The sequence below is a fragment of the Oncorhynchus mykiss genome, chromosome 20 (assembly GCF_057628025.1).
Source record: "Oncorhynchus mykiss isolate SJ-2025 chromosome 20, ASM5762802v1, whole genome shotgun sequence".
Taxonomy (NCBI): domain Eukaryota; kingdom Metazoa; phylum Chordata; class Actinopteri; order Salmoniformes; family Salmonidae; genus Oncorhynchus; species Oncorhynchus mykiss.
The window spans coordinates 41073141-41097003 of record NC_143041.1 but is presented as its reverse complement, the minus strand read 5'-3'; the positions used below and the strand labels follow the sequence as shown (position 1 = coordinate 41097003).

The window sequence follows — 23863 nt, the reverse complement described above, 5'->3', positions numbered from 1 at the left end:
AATAACCAAGTCTGTAGGAGAAGACCCTCTTTCACGGACCTCTCACCGTGCCCCTAGCCCCTGGGGTGGGAGGGTTGTAGAGAGGGTGGAGGGATGGTGAGTGACAAAGAGGGAGGACGACAGAGTAAGTAAACAGCCCAGTGATCCCTCCATCCTTCCATCTCGTTACCTGGGGGTCTGAGCTAAGTCTGAAGCTACGTTGTAAATGGTGCACTACTTCTTGAAGTGCACTAGTTTTGACCAGGAACAATAGGGACCAGGTAGGGAATAGGGTGCCGTTTGGGACACATCCAGAGTCTGGGCTGCAGTGGAAAAGAGTGGCAGCCGTATTAGCCTCGTCGAGGTGCAATTTCCTGCTTCTTCAGGAGTGACAGGCCTGACGCAGGCTGTGGTTAATTGATGGGGCTATAAATTAACATGCAGAGCTGTCCATCCAGCCACACACACACGCATGAACGCATACACACAAGCTCACACACAGGCCCATTGTCTGGCCTGTCTGCCGGCAGGTCAGTTCTACGGCGGGATGAGGAACGGTGGGACCTAAATAAAGTCCCCTGGCGGGACTCGTTAATTACCCTCCAACCCGCTCCATGGTTGGGCTACCACACCCATCAAGCCCTCAGTCTCACTGCAGAATTAGATGTTTTCCCACCTTTCTCCAAATTGCTCCAAATGTCAATGTTGCAAAAACAAGTGCCAATCATTGTGATTGAACACGCCATCCTCGTGGCCAGAGCTCGCAGATTACGCCCATCCACCACCCCCGTCCACAACATCTTAGCAAAATCCAAGCCTAAAGGTGCTCACCATTGCCCCTAGTGGCAAAATCCTGTATTAGGGCACAGATGTTTTAGGCGTATTAGGCACACAAAAACAACTCTACGGTTACATTAAGGCATTCATTCCGACTGGGTTAAGTTAAAGGTTCACGTTTGGGACATACAGAAAAAACTTTTGGGTAAACTTCTAATTCCGATTGGTTAAAGTAAGGATTATGGTTTGGGTCATTGTGGACGACTGGCGCAGTGGTCTAAGCAGCGTGCTCCCACTCCATAGACTGCTGGTGGCTTCAATCCCAGCTCCCGGCAACAGATTTTAGAATGTTCTTTTTTTGCCCCTAGTGGACGGTTTTGAAGCCGTATCCCAAATGTCCTTATGACCTGCAACAACGTCAAATTTCGACTTGAATCTTGAGTAATCTCTCTGACCCAGTCTGTCACCCCACTCACCCCACCCCCCACTCCACCCCTCCAGCCCAACCCTCTCCATACCTGGTCTGTCAGACCCCCACACCACCCCTCCAACCCAGCCAACCCTCTCCATACCTGGTCTGTCAGACCTCCACCCCACCCCTCCACCCCAGTCAACTCTCTCCATACCTGGTCTGTCAGACCCCCCACCCCACCCCTCTTCCCCAACCCAGCCAACCCTCTCCATACCTGGTCTGTCAGACCTCCACCCCACCCCACCCCTCCACTCCAGTCAACTCTCTCCATACCTGGTCTGTCAGATCCCCCACCCCACCCCTCCAACCCAACCCAGCCAACCCTCTCCATACATGGTCTGTCAGACCCCCCACCCCACCCCTCCACCCCAAACCAGTCAACCCTCTCCATACTTGGTCTGTCAGATCCCCCACCCCTCCACCACAACCCAGTCAACCCTCTCCATACCTGGTCTGTCAGACCCCCACCCCACCCCTCCAAACCAGCCAACCCTCTCCATAACTGGTCTGTCAGACCCCCCACCCCACCCCTCCAACCCAGCCCAGTCAACCCTCTCTATATCTGGTCTGTCAGACCCCCACCCCACCCCTCCACCCCAACCCAGTCAAATCTCTCCATACCTGGTCTGTCAGACCCCCACCCCACCCCTCCACCCCAACCCAGTCAAATCTCTCCATACTTGGTCTGTCAGACCCGCACGCCTCCAACCCAACCCAGCCAACCCTCTCCATACCTGGTCTGTCAGACAACCTCCCCAACACACCCCTCCACCCCAACCCAGTCAACCATCTCAATAGCTGGTCTGTCAGACCCCCACCCCTCCAACCCAGTCAACGCTCTCCATACCTGGTCTGTCAGATCCCCCACCCCTCCAACCCAGTCAACCCTCTCCATACCTGGTCTGTCAGATCCCCCACCCCTCCAACCCAGTCAACCCTCTCCATATCTGGTCTGTCAGACCCCCCACCCCACCCCTCCAACCCAACCCAGCCAACCCTCTCTATACCTGGTCTGTCAGATCCCCCACCCCTCCAATCCAACCCAGTCAGCCCCAGGAGGATAAACAGAAACGCGCTTACCCCTCTGTTTGTTTACAGGGATCGGTTTGTACCACAGTAAGACGTGTGCGTGTGTGCTCTGTGTGAGCGTGTGTGCTCTGTGTGAGCGTGTGTGCTCTCTGTGAGCGTGTGTGCTCTGTGTGAGCGTGTGTGCTCTGTGTGTGCGTGTGTGCTCTGTGTGAGCGTGTGTTTATAAAAACACTTGACGTTCTCCGCTCTCAGCCCCGGAGGACAATAAATCACTTAGGTATAATTGGCAGGGCGTTACATGCATCGTTGGAAAAGTTAAACCATTAAATGTCAAACTTTGTCAGGGCTTTTCAGTGGGGAGGCCCTGGTGGCCCCCCCTCTGGCCTGGGATAGGGTTAGGGGATGTGTGGGGGCCCCTCCTCTGGCCTGGGATAGGGTTAGGGGATGTGTGGGGGCCCCTCCTCTGGCCTGGGATAGGGATAGGGAATGTGTGGTGGCCCCTCCTCTGGCCTGGGATAGGGTTAGGGGATGTGTGGTGGCCCCTCCTCTGGCCTGGGATAGGGTTAGGGGATGTGTGGGAGCCCCTCCTCTGGCCTGGGATAGGGTTAGGGGATGTGTTAGGGCCCCTCCTCTGGCCTGGGATAGGGATAGGGGATGCGTGGAGGCCCCTCCTTTGGCCTGGGATAGGGTTAGGGGATGTGTGGGGGCCCCTCCTCTGGCCTGGGATAGGGTTAGGGGATGTGTGGGGGCCCCTCCTCTGGCCTGGGATAGGGATAGGGGATGTGTGGAGGCCCCTCCTTTGGCCTGGGATAGGGTTAGGGGATGTGTGGGGGCCCCTCCTCTGGCCTGGGATAGGGATAGGGGATGTGTGGAGGCCCCTCTAGACTTGGTTAGTTAAACTCTGAAGTGGCCACTGTTTCACCCCAGTTAGACGTGTCACTAACATGGAGCAGACGCGCACACACACACACACACACACACACACACACACACACACACACACACACACACACACACACACACACACAGAAGGCTTGTGAGGTGCTTTCCTGTCCAGGGATGTTGGACAAGCTAAGAACCATCTGTCTAGGAGAGATGGAGTATTACACTAAAGTAGTATTACACTACAGTAGTAGAAGACTAAAGTAGTAGTAGACTAAAGTAGTAGTAGACTAAAGTAGTAGTAGACTAAAGTAGTAGTAGACTAAAGTAGTAGTAGACTAAAGTAGTATTGAATAGGAAACAGAGCTGGGAAGATAAACATTGCCTTCCTCTGACTGAAGTATTATTGAATAGGAAATAGAGCTGGGAAGATAAACATTGCCTTCTTCTGACTGAAGTAGTATTGAATAGGAAATAGAGCTGGGAAGATAAACATTGCCTTCCTCTGACTGAAGTATTATTGAATAGGAAATAGAGCTGGGAAGATAAACATTGCCTTCTTCTGACTGAAGTATTATTGAATAGGAAATAGAGCTGGGAAGATAAACATTGCCTTCATCTGACTGAAGTAGTATTGAATAGGAAACAGAGCTGGGAAGATAAACATTGCCTTCTTCTGACTAAAGTAGTATTGAATAGGAAATAGAGCTGGGAAGATAAACATTGCCTTCCTCTGACTGAAGTATTATTGAATAGGAAATAGAGCTGGGAAGATAAACATTGCCTTCTTCTGACTAAAGTAGTATTGAATAGGAAATAGAGCTGGGAAGATAAACATTGCCTTCCTCTGACTGAAGTAGTATTGAATAGGAAATAGAGCTGGGAAGATAAACATTGCCTTCCTCTGACTGAAGTAGTATTGAATAGGAAATAGAGCTGGGAAGATAAACATTGCCTTCCTCTGACTGAAGTATTATTGAATAGGAAATAGAGCTGGGAAGATAAACATTGCCTTCCTCTGACTGAAGTATTATTGAATAGGAAATAGAGCTGGGAAGATAAACATTGCCTTCTTCTGACTGAAGTATTATTGAATAGGAAATAGAGCTGGGAAGATAAACATTGCCTTCATCTGACTGAAGTAGTATTGAATAGGAAACAGAGCTGGGAAGATAAACATTGCCTTCTTCTGACTAAAGTAGTATTGAATAGGAAATAGAGCTGGGAAGATAAACATTGCCTTCCTCTGACTGAAGTATTATTGAATAGGAAATAGAGCTGGGAAGATAAACATTGCCTTCCTCTGACTGAAGTATTATTGAATAGGAAATAGAGCTGGGAAGATAAACATTGCCTTCCTCTGACTGTAGTATTTTTCTTCGGTATACTTTTACTACGGAACGTTCCTGTAGATTGTTCTGTAAACCATTATTTGGTCAACGGTAAAAGCCGATGTAGTATATTATTCCTACTATGAAAGTATCTGCTTGTCGTTGTTTTTCGCTGTCGACTGCTGACTCTCACTCCCTCTCCCTACTCTGAGATGCATTCTGGGAAGCACAAACACGACCGACCGTTGATCAAAATGCCATTGAGGGAAAAATACAGTTTTCCGAGCAACTACTGTTGTTGTAGTTATAGAGAGGAGAGTCACAGTTTTCTATGAGTATTTCATGTATTTCTCCCTGCTTAATATTGAGTTCATGGCACCACTATACAACCGGAGTATCATGTAGTTAGAACGATTTTGACGCCGAGCAGGGTGCACCATTTGCAATGAACAGGCCTACTGTACATCAAGTAGGCTAGGCCTACTGTACATCAAGTAGACTAGGCCTACTGTACATCAAGTAGACTAGGCCTACTGTACATCAAGTAGACTAGGCCTACTGTACATCAGGTAGACTAGGCCTACTGTACATCAGGTAGACTAGGCCTACTGTACATCAAGTAGACTAGGCCTACTGTACATCAAGTAGGCTAGGCCTACTGTACATCAGGTAGACTAGGCCTACTGTACATCAAGTAGACTAGTCCTACTGTACATCAAGTAGACTAGGCCTACTGTACATCAAGTAGACTAGGCCTACTGTACATCAAGTAGACTAGGCCTACTGTACATCAAGTAGACTAGGCCTACTGTACATCAGGTAGACTAGGCCTACTGTACATCCTGTAGGCTAGGCCTACTGTACATCAAGTAGACTGGGCCTACTGTACATCCAGTAGACTAGGCCTACTGTACATCAAGTAGACTAGGCCTACTGTACATCAAGTAGACTAGGCCTACTGTACATCAAGTAGACTAGGCCTACTGTACATCAGGTAGACTAGGCCTACTGTACATCAAGTAGACAAGGACTACTGTACATCAAGTAGACTAGGCCTACTGTACATCAAGTAGACTAGGCAAAATCAAAATCAAATCAAATCAAATTTTATTTGTCACGTACACATGGTTAGCAGATGTTAATGCGAGTGTAGCGAAATGCTTGTGCTTCTAGTTCCGACAATGCAGTAATAACAAGTAATCTAACTAACAATTCCAAAACTACTGTCTTGTACACAGTGTAAGGGGATAAAGAATATGTACATAAGGATATATGAATGAGTGATGGTACAGAGCAGCATAGGCAAGATAGGCCTACTGTACATCAAGTAGACTAGGCCTACTGTACATCCAGTAGACCAGGCCTACTGTACATCAAGTAGACTAGGGTTAACGCTGGAAAGTTTGCGTAGGACCATAGCCATAGATGACTCAAATAGCATACATGGCTATCTAGCAACAATATCATATTTACAGTTAGCAGTGTTGTGTTCCAACTTCCTCAGGTGGTAAATAATATAACGTATAGGTCACTATGCACAACGATGTTGGACTATTCTCAAAAAAGGAAATCTGATCATTCTGGGTCCTATATTGACAGGTTGCACATCAAAATATTCATCGGGCATTCCCTGTACATGTTAGATAAAACAGCTGACTCCCATCTCAGTTGTCTTGGAAACAACACGTTTAGAGCTCTGCTGCTAATGTAAAGTTTACTGTCCATAAAAAAAAAGATTGGTGCATTTGTTGTTATCGAGCAAAATAGTTACATTTATCTCATTATGACTTTTTGTCCATATTGCCCGGATCTAGCACCTCCCCCCCAAAAAAATATTTTCTCATAATTTATCGTTGATATATCGCTTTCGCAAAAACATATTTAAAAAATAATCTATATCAGCCAGGCCTACTAGAAAACCATGTATAAAAAGGCATAAAGTAGTCTGGCTGACACCAAACTCTAAGTCCTCCTGACTTCAAAGTGTGAACAGGCTGTTTGATGTTAGCACAGTGTATTGATAAGGAAGTGGGCTGTGCTTTAATTGGCCGGTTCTGTACAGCCATACACAGCCCCCCGAGCGCCGCCCCCTTCCATTTTAAAAGACGTCTCAACGCCCCAGAGGAAAACAAAACGTTAGAAAGAACCAATAAAAATCATCTCTCCATTTCTGGGGTGAATATTATAGCAACAAACATAGTCCAGACTAGTGGGTCTTTCCCTCGCTGTGTACCAGCTGGGTCGCGCCAGCCAGGCTCTTCAGAGAAGAAAAGGCTTGAAACAAGGGTCCTGTATTTTTAAGTCACGGTTTCAATGCTGGGTTGCATTACTTAGTGTGTACTCACATTGCACCCTCCATAGTGTTTACTTAGTGTACCGTACTTAGTGTGTACTCACATTGCACCCTCCATAGTGTTTACTTAGTGTACCCTACTTAGTGTGTACTCACATTGCACCCTCCATAGTGTTTACTTAGTGTACCCTACTTAGTGTGTACTCACATTGCACCCTCCATAATGTTTACTTAGTGTACCCTACTTAGTGTGTACTCACATTGCACCCTCCATAGTGTTTACTTAGTGTACCCTACTTAGTGTGTACTCACATTGCACCCTCCATAATGTTTACTTAGTGTACCCTACTTAGTGTGTACTCACATTGCACCCTCCATAGTGTTTACTTAGTGTACCGTACTTAGTGTGTACTCACATTGCACCCTCCATAGTGTTTACTTAGTGTACCCTACTTAGTGTGTACTCACATTGCACCCTCCATAGTGTTTACTTAGTGTACCCTACTTAGTGTGTACTCACATTGCACCCTCCATAATGTTTACTTAGTGTACCCTACTTAGTGTGTACTCACATTGCACCCTCCATAGTGTTTACTTAGTGTACCCTACTTAGTGTGTACTCACATTGCACCCTCCATAATGTTTACTTAGTGTACCCTACTTAGTGTGTACTCACATTGCACCCTCCATAGTGTTTACTTAGTGTACCGTACTTAGTGTGTACTCACATTGCACCCTCCATAGTGTTTACTTAGTGTACCCTACTTAGTGTGTACTCACATTGCACCCTCCATAATGTTTACTTAGTGTACCCTACTTAGTGTGTACTCACATTGCACCCTCCATAGTGTTTACTTAGTGTACCGTACTTAGTGTGTACTCACATTGCACCCTCCATAGTGTTTACTTAGTGTACCGTACTTAGTGTGTACTCACATTGCACCCTCCATAGTGTTTACTTAGTGTACCGTACTTAGTGTGTACTCACATTGCACCCTCCATAATGTTTACTTAGTGTACCGTACTTAGTGTGTACTCACATTGCACCCTCCATAGTGTTTACTTAGTGTACCGTACTTAGTGTGTACTCACATTGCACCCTCCATAATGTTTACTTAGTGTACCCTACTTAGTGTGTACTCACATTGCACCCTCCATAATGTTTACTTAGTGTACCGTACTTAGTGTGTACTCACATTGCACCCTCCATAGTGTTTACTTAGTGTACCCTACTTAGTGTGTACTCACATTGCACCCTCCATAATGTTTACTTAGTGTACCCTACTTAGTGTGTACTCACATTGCACCCTCCATAGTGTTTACTTAGTGTACCCTACTTAGTGTGTACTCACATTGCACCCTCCATAATGTTTACTTAGTGTACCCTACTTAGTGTGTACTCACATTGCACCCTCCATAGTGTTTACTTAGTGTACCGTACTTAGTGTGTACTCACATTGCACCCTCCATAGTGTTTACTTAGTGTACCCTACTTAGTGTGTACTCACATTGCACCCTCCATAATGTTTACTTAGTGTACCCTACTTAGTGTGTACTCACATTGCACCCTCCATAGTGTTTACTTAGTGTACCGTACTTAGTGTGTACTCACATTGCACCCTCCATAGTGTTTACTTAGTGTACCGTACTTAGTGTGTACTCACATTGCACCCTCCATAGTGTTTACTTAGTGTACCGTACTTAGTGTGTACTCACATTGCACCCTCCATAATGTTTACTTAGTGTACCGTACTTAGTGTGTACTCACATTGCACCCTCCATAGTGTTTACTTAGTGTACCGTACTTAGTGTGTACTCACATTGCACCCTCCATAATGTTTACTTAGTGTACCCTACTTAGTGTGTACTCACATTGCACCCTCCATAGTGTTTACTTAGTGTACCCTACTTAGTGTGTACTCACATTGCACCCTCCATAGTGTTTACTTAGTGTACCCTACTTAGTGTGTACTCACATTGCACCCTCCATAGTGTTTACTTAGTGTACCGTACTTAGTGTGTACTCACATTGCACCCTCCATAGTGTTTACTTAGTGTACCGTACTTAGTGTGTACTCACATTGCACCCTCCATAGTGTTTACTTAGTGTACCGTACTTAGTGTGTACTCACATTGCACCCTCCATAATGTTTACTTAGTGTACCCTACTTAGTGTGTACTCACATTGCACCCTCCATAGTGTTTACTTAGTGTACCGTACTTAGTGTGTACTCACATTGCACCCTCCATAGTGTTTACTTAGTGTACCCTACTTAGTGTGTACTCACATTGCACCCTCCATAGTGTTTACTTAGTGTACCGTACTTAGTGTGTACTCACATTGCACCCTCCATAGTGTTTACTTAGTGTACCGTACTTAGTGTGTACTCACATTGCACCCTCCATAATGTTTACTTAGTGTACCCTACTTAGTGTGTACTCACATTGCACCCTCCATAGTGTTTACTTAGTGTACCGTACTTAGTGTGTACTCACATTGCACCCTCCATAGTGTTTACTTAGTGTACCGTACTTAGTGTGTACTCACATTGCACCCTCCATAGTGTTTACTTAGTGTACCGTACTTAGTGTGTACTCACATTGCACCCTCCATAGTGTTTACTTAGTGTACCGTACTTAGTGTGTACTCACATTGCACCCTCCATAATGTTTACTTAGTGTACCCTACTTAGTGTGTACTCACATTGCACCCTCCATAGTGTTTACTTAGTGTACCGTACTTAGTGTGTACTCACATTGCACCCTCCATAATGTTTACTTAGTGTACCCTACTTAGTGTGTACTCACATTGCACCCTCCATAATGTTTACTTAGTGTACCCTACTTAGTGTGTACTCACATTGCACCCTCCATAGTGTTTACTTAGTGTACCGTACTTAGTGTGTACTCACATTGCACCCTCCATAGTGTTTACTTAGTGTACCCTACTTAGTGTGTACTCACATTGCACCCTCCATAGTGTTTACTTAGTGTACCCTACTTAGTGTGTACTCACATTGCACCCTCCATAGTGTTTACTTAGTGTACCGTACTTAGTGTGTACTCACATTGCACCCTCCATAGTGTTTACTTAGTGTACCCTACTTAGTGTGTACACAGTGAGCCCTACGTAATGTATACGGGGCGGCGAGTAACCCAGTGGTTAGAGTGTAGTGACGGCAGGGTAGCCTAGTGGTTAGAGTGTAGTGACAGCAGGGTAACCTAGTGGTTAGAGTGTGGTGACGGCAGGGTAGCCTAGTGGTTAGAGTGTAGTGACGGCAGGGTAGCCTAGTGGTTAGAGTGTAGTGACGGCAGGGTAGCCTAGTGGTTAGAGTGTAGTGACGGCAGGGTAGCCTACTGGTTAGAGTGTAGTGACGGCAGGGTAGCCTAGTGGTTAGAGCGTTGGACTAGTAACCGAAAGGTTGCAAGATCGAATGCCCCGAGCTGACAAGGGTACAAATCTGTCGTTCTGCCCCTGAACAAGGCAGTTAACCCACTGTTCCTAGGCCATCATTGTAAATAAGAATTTGTTCTTAACTAACTTGCCTAGTTAAATGAAGGTGAATAAATACTCACAGTGAGGGCTCTCCTTGCCGCCGGCCTTCAGCAGTAGTTTGGCTATGGGTGTGTTGTTGGTCATGACGGCCACGTCTAGCGGTGTTAACCCTTGGCTGTTGGGCGTGTTGAGGTCCAGCTCCTCAGCTGTGTATTGGTAGAGAAGGATCTGGACGGCATCTACATCCTGCTGCTCCACCGCCTCAAACAGACACTCACTACCCTGCATGTTCTGGAGGGACACACACACACACACACACACGCACGCACACACACACACACACACAGGGGTCAGGAGACAATCCTCATTGTTGTCGTCATCAACAGCACTCACCCACAGCTCCAGAAGGCTCTGAGCTATACTGATAGACACTTGAAGCTTTAACCAAACCAAGGGCAGACACAGCAACAAAGTGTAGTGATTGATGGACCGTAGAGAGGAGAGGTGGTCCTCTGTAGCTCAGTTGGTAGAGGATGGCACACGCAACGCCTGGGTTTGATTCCCAGGACCACCACATACGTAAACATGTATGCATGCGTGACTAAGTGGCTTTGGATGAAAGCAGACGCCATATTACATGGGGACAGTACTGTCTATCTGTCACAGTGAGAGAACACTGACACGATCCAACACTCAGAATAAAAAAAAAAAAACTACACTCTCTGATCGATTGGCACAATCAATATCGTATCACTCATTTCACGTTCAATTATGATTGTAGTGTGTCTGTGGAACGTGTGTGTGGGTTAACATCAGATCAATTGGAGTGTGATTAAGCCAATGCTAGGTTATTGTTCAGCGTGATGGAAATACATACGCCTGGAGGACTAATGACAAGTGTGCTTCTGTGTGTAACGAAAAGCCTGTAAGAACATTCTGTCCAAAAAGCAGTGACATTTACAACTCATCCAGTGGAGAGAGAGAGAGAGAGAGAGAGAGAGAGAGAGAGAGACACAAAGAGAGGTGAAGAGAAGGAGGTAGCACCGCAGTGAAAGTGCTGAAGCGGTAACATTCAAAGATGGAATCCGAATGCCACTGTTCTCATCCAGCGCCTTAGTTTGTGTTTTGTTGACAAAACGGTTCTAAACCCAGCAGTACATATTATTCTGTTCTATCTGGCGTGTGATGATGTCAAAAAATAGTTTTTTTGTTTGTAGTAACTTCTGTGTTGTTGTAATAACCCAAACGGACGTGGTAGTTTCATCGGCTACGGCATCTATAGCTGTAATGATGAGTAAACAACAAGCTGTACGTGAGATGTAACCAGGTGGAACATGTCATCAGACTGGGACACATCAGCCCTAGTGTGAGAACACACTGAAACGTCTCTAATACGCACGCACGCACGCACGCACGCACGCACGCACGCACACACACACCCTTCACATCATTCATGCTTGTTTTTGCTGTTCTCCAATGTAAATGTATAGAATTTCAGTAAATGGGCTTCAACTTTCTGGAAATGTCTTGGACGTGAAAACAAACACACAAACATGACATGTACGCATGGACACACAATCCCAACTCACCGAGCCCTTGTGATGACCGTGGCGTTCTCCGCGGCCGAAGAAGTAGGCGTCCTCGAAGGAGGAGTGGCCTCCTTTCAGCTTCTCTGATAGGTTCCGGTAGAGGCGCTTGGCGGCGCTGGGGGAGGCAGGGCCTCCCGAGCACTTCCTGGTATGGGACAGCTGCAGGTTCTGCATCTGTTGAGTCATGCTGACAGAATAGTTCCTAAAGGAGGGAAGGAGAGAAGGGAGGGAGAGGAAAAAAATCATTTCAATGTGCAAGAGCAATTTCTACCCAATTATACAATAGAACGGCCGACAATAAAGACAGTACAAACTGATGGGTTTGAAAATGGACGAGTTTCAGGTTCTGCACTTGTAATAGAAGGTTCTGACGGAACAGAAGTTCCTGAAGGAAAATATATTAGAAAAATACCAAGGCACTCTTCATATCTGGGGCAAGTTAAAAACATCTTTATTATCTTTTCATGTCCTCAAGGACAACAACAAAAAAAAAACACTCACACGTACGCATTTCAGTTTCCTTCTTCGGGACTGTGAAGGAAAACGTCATTTAAATCAATTTCCTTTGAGAACATTTCTACCCAGTTATACATGTGATAAATACGGAGACAGTACAACATTAATAACAGATCCATGACAGTGGAAGAGTCTTACTGACAGATGTGTTAGTGAAAGGTGAAAAGGGGTCATTTCTGAGTCTCTCTCTGAACGATACGCTATGGCTAACATGGATGATTTGGGCCATGGAACGGCCGCTAATTCCAGGAATGTATTGACAGAGCAATGGCTGAACAATCTTTAATGATCCTCGCATCATATTTCCAAGAAACACACCAAATAACCATTACTCAGCCCTTCTGGCCAGCTAGATAGACCCGCCATAAATGATTGCTTCGCTCACTTCTGCTCGGTAGGAAAAATTACTGTTGACCCACAGGCTCCGTTAAATTCATTTCCCCATCGGCTGCACAGATTTAATCTGACGCTCAGAGAAATGACAAGAGAGACAGGAGAGACACACAGGGACAAGAGGTACACACAGGGACATGAAAAATTAAATAAAGGTGGACACTTTTCTTTTACGGTGATCACGGTGAAATAATAACACAGAAATGGGTTTTCTACCATAGAATCATCACAACACAATCATGTGTAGAAAGACCTTAGTTTAATATTGGATTCTGAAGAAAAACATTTGTTAACAGGTGTCATAATGTAGGAATAACATAAGTCATTTACAGGATGCAACTTGTCATCAACAACAACAAATACCAACAACTACAGTTACATGGGCTGGTGATAAATTCCTCAGTCTGTATTCTGTCTCCAAATGTTGTTACAAGCAGCACCATATCACCAAGTCAAATTCTGACTATGTAAACGTACTTGGCAAATGAAGGGGATTCTGATAATTTGTCCGAATTTTGATTAATTTGATTCAATAGCGATTATTTGGTTGCCAAGTTCATCTGTGCTGGTGCAAAAGCGAAGCTCCACTCAGCTGTGAGAGAGAAGTGAAGAGCTCAGTTATGAAGAGCGCTCCTCAGCAACCATTCATGAAAAAAGGAACATTCTAGTGTTACTCTAGTTATTATCTCTTCACTGTTCCAGAAGCCAGGCTCGGGAGTCAAGACAACCCGTCAAATTCTTATCTTTCCTCTATCAAAACAAAATGATATTTTACATAGCCACAGAGGGATGGGATGCTTGAATACAAACATGCTTCACTTTTACAATAGAAAGGCTGCATTTACACAGGCAGACCAATTATCTATTTTTATTTATTTATTTTTTATTTTTCTGTATTTTACCCCATTTTTTCCGGCACCAATGTGTCGGAGGTAACACCGTCCAAATGACGACCGAGGTCAGCCTGCAGGCGCCCGGCCTGCTATAACAAATCGTTAGAGCACGATGAGACAAGTAAATCCCCCCCACCCCCACCCGGCCAAACCCTCCAGTAACCCGGACAACGCTGGGCCAATTATGCGCCATCCCATGGAACTCCCGATCACGGCCGGTTGTGACACAGCATGGGATTGAACCTGATGCAGTGTCTCAGACCGCTGTGCCACTCAGGAGGCCCAGGCACCCCAATTGTGATCTTTTGTCACTAATTGGCAGATCAGATCTTTTGCCAATAATTGAGCAAAGGATCAGAATTGGACTGCTTGTGTAATAACAGCCAAAGAAATAGAAAGACTAAAAAACTAGGTTAGTTCAGTTTTGGTTCGATTATTAAAAAATAATAATGGTTTTCGATTTTGGTTTCGATTATGTGGGTTGAATGCTGTAAAAACACAGAATAAAACAATGAATACAAGTCCCATGACGGTAGTGACTGCCCATTACTGCTCATCACTTATTAACCAACAGTTTTTCACATTATTTTACTTTAATAAAATATTTCAGTTGTTGTGAACATCAAATGTGTTTTATTTGATGACTATTATCTAATTCCATGTTATCCTCTCATCTCTATAGAGCTGCTGCCTACGCGGTCTGACAAAACTATTTTAGTCGTTCTTCAAACTAAACTGAACAAAAATATGAACGCAACATGCTACAATTTAAACGATTTTACTGAGTTACAGTTGATATAAGGAAATTAATCAATTTAAATAAATGTATTATGGCCAAATGGAATTCACATTGAGAATTAGTTTTTTCCTCCCACAAAAGGACTTTATTACTGACAGAAATACTCCTCAGTTTCATCAGCTGTCTGGATGGCTGGTCTCAGACGGTCCCTCAGGTGAAGAAGCCGGATGTGGAGGGGCTGCCATGGTTGCACGTGGTCTGCGGTTGTGAGGCAAGTTGGACGTACTGCCATATTATCTTAAATGAAGTTGGAGGGTGATTATGGTAGGGAAATTAACATTCAATTCTCCGGTAACAATTCTTGTGGACATTCCTGTAGTCAGTATTCCAATTGCATGCTCCTTCAAAACATGAGACATCTGTGGCATTGTGTTGTGTGACAAAACTGCACATTATAGAGTGACCATTTATTATCATCAGCACAAGGTGCACCTGTGTAATAATCATGCTGTTTAATCAGCTTCTTGATATGCCGCACTTATCAGGTGGATGGATTAACTTGACAAAGGTGAAATGCTCACGAACAAGGATTTTTTGTTGAATTAGTTGTCTAAAAAATGAAAAATAACCAAAATGTTGGTTAATCACTCAGCACTATCTATTCAATAAAGCGAGACTAACTAATTGACTGATTGATTGATTAATTGGCTGACAAGTTTAACTTATTATGGCTGGGGGGCAGTATTGAGTAGCTTGGATGAATAAGGTGCCCAGAGTAAACTGCCTGCTACTCAGGCCCAGAAACCAAGTCATGCATATCATTAGTAGATATGGATAGAAAACACTCTGAAGTTTCTAAAACTGTTTGAATTATGTCTGTGAGTATAACAGAACTCATATGGCAGGCAAAAACCTGAGAAAAAATCCAACCAGGAAGTGGGAAATCTGAGGTTTGTAGGTTTTCAAGTCTTTGCCTATCCAATATACAGTGTAAAACTTGGTCCCATTGCACTTCCTAAGGCTTCCACTAGATGTCAACCGTCTTTAGAACCTTGTTTCAGGCTTCTACTGTGAAGGCGGAGCGAATAAGAGCTGTTTGAGTCAGGGGTCTGACAGAATGCCATGAGCTAAGTCATGAGCGCGGCCGTGAGAGCTAGCTGCGTTTCTTTTCATTTCTAAAGACAAAGGAATTGTCTGGTTGGAATATTATTGAAGATTCATGATAAAAACAACCTAAAGATTGATTCTATACATCGTTTAACATGTTTCTACGAACTGTAATGGACCTGTCGTCTGAACTAAGTGCCTGCGCCTTGTGAATTTGGATTTGTGAACTAAACGCGCAAACAAAAATGAGGTATTTGGACATAAATGATGGGCATCATTGAACAAAACAAACATTTATTGTGGAACTGGGATTCCTGGGAGTGCATTCCGATGAAGATCATCAAAGGTAAGGGAATATTTATAATGCTATTTCTGACTTCTGTTGACTCCACAACATGGCGGGTATCCTTATGGCTTGTTTTGGTCTCTGAGCGCTGTACTCAGATTATTGCATGGTGTGCTTTTCTGTAAAGCTTTGTTGAAATCTGACACAGCGGTTGCATTAAGGAGAAGGATATCTTTAATTCCATGTATAACACTTGTATTTCCATCAACATTTATGATGAGTATTTCTGTAAATTGATGTGGCTCTCTGCAAAATCACTGGATGTTTTGGAAACAAAACATTACTGAACATAACGCGCCAATGTAAACTGATATTTTTGGATATAAATATGAACTTTATTGAACAAAACATACATGTATTGTGTAACATGAAGTCCTATGAGTGTCATCTGATGAAGATCATCAAAGGTTAGTGATTCATTTTATCTCTATTTCTGCTTTTTGTGACTCCTCTATTTGGCTGGAAAAATTGCTGTTTTTCTGTAACTAGGTGTTGACCTAACATAATCTCATGGTATGCTTTCGTCGTAAAGCCTTTTTGAAATCATACACTGTTGTGAGATTAACAACAAGTTTATCTTTAAAATGGTGTATAATGCTTGTATGTTTGAGGAATTTTAATTATGAGATTTCTGTTGTTTGAATTTGGCGTCCTGCACTTTCACTGGCTGTTGTCAAATCGATCCCGTTACGGGATTTCAGCCGTAAGAAGTTAAGTGAGCAAGTGAAGGCTCTTATTGGCCTGAATATCCTGAAATATCACCACATATTACCAGAGACTAAAGGGACAGGAATGAAACAGAACCAATCACATGACCAATTAGTGACACTGCAGGGGAAAGCGTGTATGTGCTTGCGTGCGTGTGTGTGTGTGCATGTCTGTGTGTGTGCGTGTGTGTGCCTATGTGCGTGTGTCCCCACTAAGAGGCGAATAAACAAAAATATCCACAAAAGGCACTCTTGCACACTCACAACTGACCACAGAATAGACACCTCTGTCCGTCCAGAAGTGTGAATTGAACTTTTGCATCATCACTCCATGTATCTATTGAGAGGACACTGGAACAGGGAATTAGTGATGTACATCACACTGAGTAAACCTTTAACCTTGAAACTATCTCTACTCTACCTCTACCTCTATTCTACCTTTAATCTACCTCTATTCTACCTCTACCTCTACTCTACCTTTACTCTACCTCTATTCTACCTCTACTCTACCTCTACTCTACTCTACCTCTACATTTATTCTACCTCTACTCTACCTCTACATTTATTATACCTCTACCTCTTCTCTACTGTACCTCTACCTCTACTGTACCTCTACTCTACCTCTACCTCTACTCTATCTCACCTCTACATTTACTCTAACTCTACTCCACCTCTACTCCACCTCTAATGTACCTCTACTCTACCTCTACTGTACCTCTACTCTACCTCTACTCTACCTCTACTCTACCTCTACTCTACCTCTACTCTACATCCTCATTTATTCCACCTATACCTCTACTCTACATCTACTCTACCTCTACCTCTACTGTACCTCTACAGTACCTCTACCTCTACTCTACCTACACCTCTACTCTACCTCTACTCTACCTCTACTGTACCTCTACTGTACCTCTACCTCTACTCTACCTCTACTGTACCAGTACCTCTACCTCTACCTCTACCTCTACTCTTACTCTACCTCTACCTCTACCTCTACTCTTCCTCTACCTACACCTCTACTTTACCTCTACTCTACCTCTACTCTACCTCTACTCTCCCATTTACCTCTACTCTACCTCTACTCTACACCTCTACTCTACCTCTACTCTACCTACACCTCTACCCTCCCTCTACTCTACCTACACCTCTACTCTACCTATACTCTACCTACACCTCTACTCTACCTACACCTCTACTCTACCTCTACTCTACCTCTACTACAAACTACAAAAGCAGCAGATAGAAGAGTAACTACAAAGCAGCAGATAGAGGAGTACCTACAAAGCAGCAGATAGGAGAGCGGTATAGTGACTACAAAGCAGCAGATAGAGGAGTGGCTACAAAGCAGCAAATAGAAGAGTAATTACAAAGCAGCAGATAGAAGAGTTCCTACAAAGCAGCAGATAGAAGAGTACCTACAAAGCAGCAGATAGAGGAGAGGTATAGTAACTACAAAGCAGCAGATAGAAGAGTACACACAAAGCAGCAGATATAAGAGAGGTAGAGTAACTACAAAGCAGCAGATAGAAGAGTAACTACAAAGCAGCAGATAGAAGATAAGTATAGTAACTACAAAGTAGCAGATAGGAGAGCCGTATAGTAACTACAAAGCAGCAGATAGAAGAGTGGTATAGTGACTACAAAGCAGCAGATAGAAGAGTAGCTACAAAGCAGCAGATAGAAGAGTAACTACAAAGCAGCTGATAGAAGAGAGGTATAGTACCTACAAAGCAGCAGATAGAAGAGTACACACAAAGCAGCAGATATAAGAGTAACTACAAAGCAGCAGATAGAAGAGAGGTCTAGTACCTACGAAGCAGCAGATAGAAGAGTACCTACAAAGCAGCAGATAGAAGAGTAGCTACAATGCAGCAGATAGAAGAGTATCTACAAAGCAGCAGATAGAAGAGTACCTACAAAGCAGCAGATAGAAGAGTAGCTACAAAGCAGCAGATAAAAGAGTACCTACAAAGCAGCAGATAGAGGAGTACCTACAAAGCAGCAGATAGAAGAGTACCTACAAAGCATCAGATAGAAGAGTGCCTACAAAACAGCAGATAGAAGAGAAGCTACAAAGCAGCAGATAGAAGAATACCTACAAAGCAGCAGATAGAAGAATAGCTACAAAGCAGCAGATAGAAGAGTAGCTAAAAAGCAGCAGATAGAAGATAACTACAAAGCAGCAGATAGAAATGTACCTACAAAGCAGCAGATAGAAAATAGGTATAGTAACTACAAAGCAGCAGATAGAAGAGTAACTACAAAGCAGCAGATAGGTGGGCGGTATAGTGACTACAAAGCAGCAGATAGAAGAGTAACTACAAAGCAGCAGATAGAAGAGTAACTACAAAGCAGCAGATAGAAGAGAGGTGTAGTACCTACAAAGCAGCAGATAGAGGAGTAACTACAAAGCAGCAGATAGAAGAGTAGCTACAAAGCAGCAGATAGAAAAGTAACTACAAAGCAGCATATAGAAGAATAGCTACAAAGCAGCAGATAGAAGAGTATCTACAAAGCAGCAGATATAAGAGAGGTATAGTAACTACAAAGCAGCAATTAGAAGATTACCTACAAAGCAGCAGATAGAAGAGTAACTACAAAGCAGCAGATAGAAGAGAAGTATAGTAACTACAAAGTAGCAGATAGAAGAGAGGTATAGTAACTACAAAGCAGCAGATAGAAGAGCGGTATAGTGACTACAAAGCAGCAGATAGAAGGGTAGCTACAAAGCAGCAGATAGAAGAGTAACTACAACACAGCAAATAGAAGAGAGGTATAGTACCTACAAAGCAGCAGATAGAAGAGTAACTACAAAGCAGCAGATAGAAGAGTACCTACAAAGCAGCTGATAGAAAAGAGGTATAGTACCTACAAAGCAGCAGATAGAAGGGTACCTACAAAGCAGCAGATAGAAGAGTACCTACAAAGCAGCAGATAGAAGGGGAACTACAAAGCAGCAGATAGAAGAGAAGCTACAAAGCAGCAGATAGAAGAGTACCTACAAAGCAGCAGATAGAAGAGTAGCTACAAAGCAGCAGATAGAAGAGAACTACAAAGCAGCAGATAGAAAAGTACCTACAAAGCAGCAGATAGAAGAGAGGTATAGTAACTACAAAGCAGCAGATAGAAGAGTACCTACAAAGCAGCAGATAGAAGAGAGGTATAGTAACTACAAAGCAGCAGATAGAAGAGTAAATACAAAGCAGAAGATAGAAGAGAGGTATAGTAAATACAAAGCAGCAGATAGAAGGGTACTTACAAAGCAGCAGATATAAGAGAGGTATAGTAACTACAAAGCAGCAGATAGAAGAGTACCTAGAAAGCAGCAGATAGAAGAGAGGTATAGTACCTACAAAGCAGCAGATAGAAAAGTAACTACAAAGCAGCAGATAGAAGAGTACCTACAAAGCAGCTGATAGAAAAGAGGTATAGTACCTACAAAGCAGCAGATAGAAGGGTACCTACAAAGCAGCAGATAGAAGAGTACCTACAAAGCAGCAGATAGAAGGGGAACTACAAAGCAGCAGATAGAAGAGAAGCTACAAAGCAGCAGATAGAAGAGTACCTACAAAGCAGCAGATAGAAGAGTAGCTACAAAGCAGCAGATAGAAGAGAACTACAAAGCAGCAGATAGAAAAGTACCTACAAAGCAGCAGATAGAAGAGAGGTATAGTAACTACAAAGCAGCAGATAGAAGAGTACCTACAAAGCAGCAGATAGAAGAGAGGTATAGTAACTACAAAGCAGCAGATAGAAGAGTACCTACAAAGCAGCAGATAGAAGAGAGGTATAGTAACTACAAAGCAGCAGATAGAAGAGTACCTACAAAGCAGCAGATAGAAGAGAGGTATAGTAACTACAAAGCAGCAGATAGAAGAGAGGTATAGTAACTACAAAGCAGCAGATAGAAGGGTACTTACAAAGCAGCAGATATAAGAGAGGTATAGTAACTACAAAGCAGCAGATAGAAGAGAGGTATAGTAACTACAAAGCAGCAGATAGAAGAGAGGTATAGTAACTACAAAGCAGCAGATAGAAGAGTACCTACAAAGCAGCAGATAGAAAAGAAGCTACAAAGCAGCAGATAGAAGAGATGTATAGTAACTACAAAGCAGCAGATAGAAGAGTACATACCAAGCAGCAGATAGAAGAGTAACTACAAAGAAGCAGATAGAAGAGTAGCTACAAGACAGCAGATAGAAGTGAGGTATAGTAACTACAAAGCAGCAGATAGAAGAGAGGTATAGTAACTACAAAGAAGCAGATAGAAGAGTAGCTACAAAACAGCAGATAGAAGAGAGGTATAGTAGCTACAAAACAGCAGATAGAAGAGAGGTATAGTAACTACAAAGCAGCAGATAGAATAGTAACTACAAAGCAGCAGATAGATAAGTAACTACAAAGCAGCAGATAGAAGAGCATCTACAAAGCAGCAGATAGAAGAGTAACTACAAAGAAGCAGATAGAACAGTAGCTACAAAGCAGCAGATAGAAGAGAGGTATAGTAACTACAAAGCAGCAGATAGAAGAGTACCTGCAAAGCAGCAGATAGAAGAGTAACTACAAAGAAGCAGATAGAACAGTAACTACAAAGCAGCAGATAGAAGAGTACCTACAAAGCAGCAGATAGAAGAGTAACTACAAAGCAGCAGATAGAAGAGAGGTATAGTAACTACAAAGCAGCAGATAGAAGAGAGGTATAGTAACTACAAAGCAGCAGATAGAAGAGTAGCTACAAAGCAGAAGATAGAAGAGTAATTACAAAGCAGCAGATAGAAGAGTAACTACAACGCAGCAGATAGAAGAGAGGTATAGTACCTACAAAGCAGCAGATAGAAGAGTACCTACAAAGCAGCAGATAGAAGAGTGCCTACAAAGCAGCAGATATAAGAGTAGTAGAGTAGCAGATAGAAGAATAGTAGAGTAGCAGATAGAAGAGTAGTAGAGTAGCAGATAGAAGAGTGGTAGAGTAGCAGATAGAAGTGTAGTAGAGTAGAAGCTAGAAGGGTAGTAGAGTAGCAGATAGAAGGGTAGTAGTGTAGCAGATAGAAGGGTAGTAGAGTAACAGATATAAAGAGAGAAAGTGGTACATTCTAAAGAGTAAATTGGAAATGCAATTCAATGTAAATCAGTGGATATATCTCAAATGGCACCCTATTCTCTATATAGTACACTACTTTTACACCAGGGGCGCATATGTTGTGTCCGAAAACCGTCTTGTCCACTACTTACTAAGATGTATTCAACTTTTTATGTGAACTAGCTAATCATACTACATACTATTTCAAATGTACTGTTTAGTAAAAATGTATGCAGTTTGGCAAGAAATGTCAACATACTAATGTGCAATTGGGTTGTTCCCCGCCATTAGTTCCTTTTGGTACAGCCCGTCCCTTATTCTGATTATCAGCTGCTGTCAAACACACGTGGGTCTGAAAAGACAATTCTCTTCCTCAACAGTGTGCAGTGAATTGTACTAGATGAAAAGCCTAAATGAATATGACATCCTGGCATTTAAAGCATACTCAATTTTGGAAATGTCCCATACTATAAATTTTTTTTTTTTTTCAAATAGCCAATCAGGCTATTATTTACAATGCAAGTATGGGTATTGGGATACGGTCAGAGAGTGATAGATGTGGTGAGGTACTGTGTGTTCCTGAGAGGGGGGGGGTGTTAGTTCCTCAACACGTTGTGTTCAGCTGTTGTTGCTGCTGCGACATCATTATTCAATCGCTCCCACAAAGAAAAAAAACACGACTCTGATTCTGCATCAAACATCGCTAAGTAAAGTGCCTACAGAACATCGCTAAGTAAAGTGCCTACAGAACATCGCTAAGTAAAGTGCCTACAGAACATCGCTAAGTAAACTGCCTACAGAACATCGCTAAGTAAAGTGCCTACAGAACATCGCTAAGTAAAGTGCCTACAGAACATCGCTAAGTAAAGTGCCTACAGAACATCGCTAAGTAAAGTGCCTACAGAACATCGCTAAGTAAAGTGCCTACAGAACATCGCTAAGTAAAGTGCCTACAGAACATCGCTAAGTAAAGTGCCTACAGAACATCGCTAAGTAAAGTGCCTACAGAACATCGCTAAGTAAAGTGCCTACAGAACATCGCTAAGTAAAGTGCCTACAGAACATCGCTAAGTAAAGTGCCTACAGAACATCGCTAAGTAAAGTGCCTACAGAACATCGCTAAGTAAAGTGCCTACAGAACATCGCTAAGTAAAGTGCCTACAGAACATCGCTAAGTAAAGTACCTACAGAACATCGCTAAGTAAAGTGCCTACAGAACATCGCTAAGTAAAGTGCCTACAGAACATCGCTAAGTAAAGTGCCTACAGAACATCGCTAAGTAAAGTGCCTACAGAACTAGATGGCGGAGCAACAGACAGACATGTAGTAGTCTCAGTACCAACAACTGTCTACTGCAACACATACACATACAAAAGACAAAGAGAGAGAGAGTCAGAGACAGAGAGAGAGAGAGGAGAGAGTCAGAGAGAGAGGAGAGAGAGTCAGAGACAGAGAGAGAGAGAGAGAGAGAGAGAGAGAGAGAGAGAGACAGAGAGAGAGTCAGAGAGAGAGAGAGAGAGAGAGAGAGAGAAAGAAAGAGAGTCAGAGAGAGAGAGAAGAGAGAGTCAAAGCGAGAAAGAGAGAGAGCGAGAGAGAGAGAAAGAAAGGAGGAAGACAAGAACACAAAGATGAAGAGAGAAAATACAGAAACAGCAACATGAGTCAAGTCTTCTAATATGTTACTGAAGAAGGTAGGATAGAGAGAGAGAGGGAGAGACAGAGGGAGAACGGAGAGAGAGAGAAGGGAGAGAGACGGACAGAGAGAGAGAAGGGAGAGACAGAGGGAGAACAGAGAGAGAGAAGGGAGAGAGAAGGGAGAGAGAGGGAGAGACAGAGGGAGAGAAGGGAGAGAGAGACACGGAGAGAGAGAGAGAGAGAGAGAGAGAGAGAGACAGAAGGGATAAGGACAACTCCAGCGTCAATCAATACTGTTTGTGCGAAACCAAAAAAGCAACAGTCTATCCCTTCTAACAGACAGGAATGCAGAGCAGCGAACATACAGTACCTAACATACACTATCTGCCTACCAGCCAGTGTCAATCTAGCCTGCATCTCTCACCCACCAAGTTCATCACATCACTGATCAGCAGGCAGCACAGCAGACACATACTGACCCCACACCCACACATACGCACACTGATGCAGATTTCATACGCATACCGATACCGATATATCTGTGTGTGTGTGTGTGTGTGTGTGTGTGTGTGTGTGTGTGTGCACATCTGCATATTGGT

At 43.4% G+C, this 23863-nt stretch overlaps 1 protein-coding gene across 1 annotated transcript in view; it reads right to left on the bottom strand.

Moving 5' to 3' along the window:
- LOC110499541 (ankyrin repeat and fibronectin type-III domain-containing protein 1) overlaps window positions 1-23863 on the bottom strand; it is a 157170-nt gene that overhangs the window by 85524 nt on the left and 47783 nt on the right. Inside the window, exons 4-5 of the mRNA XM_090213098.1 lie at window positions 11849-12050; window positions 10340-10550 (exon numbers count right to left, since the gene is read on the bottom strand). Of these exons, the coding sequence (XP_090069224.1) occupies window positions 10340-10550; window positions 11849-12050 (413 nt within the window). The remainder of the gene's footprint in view (window positions 1-10339; window positions 10551-11848; window positions 12051-23863) is intronic.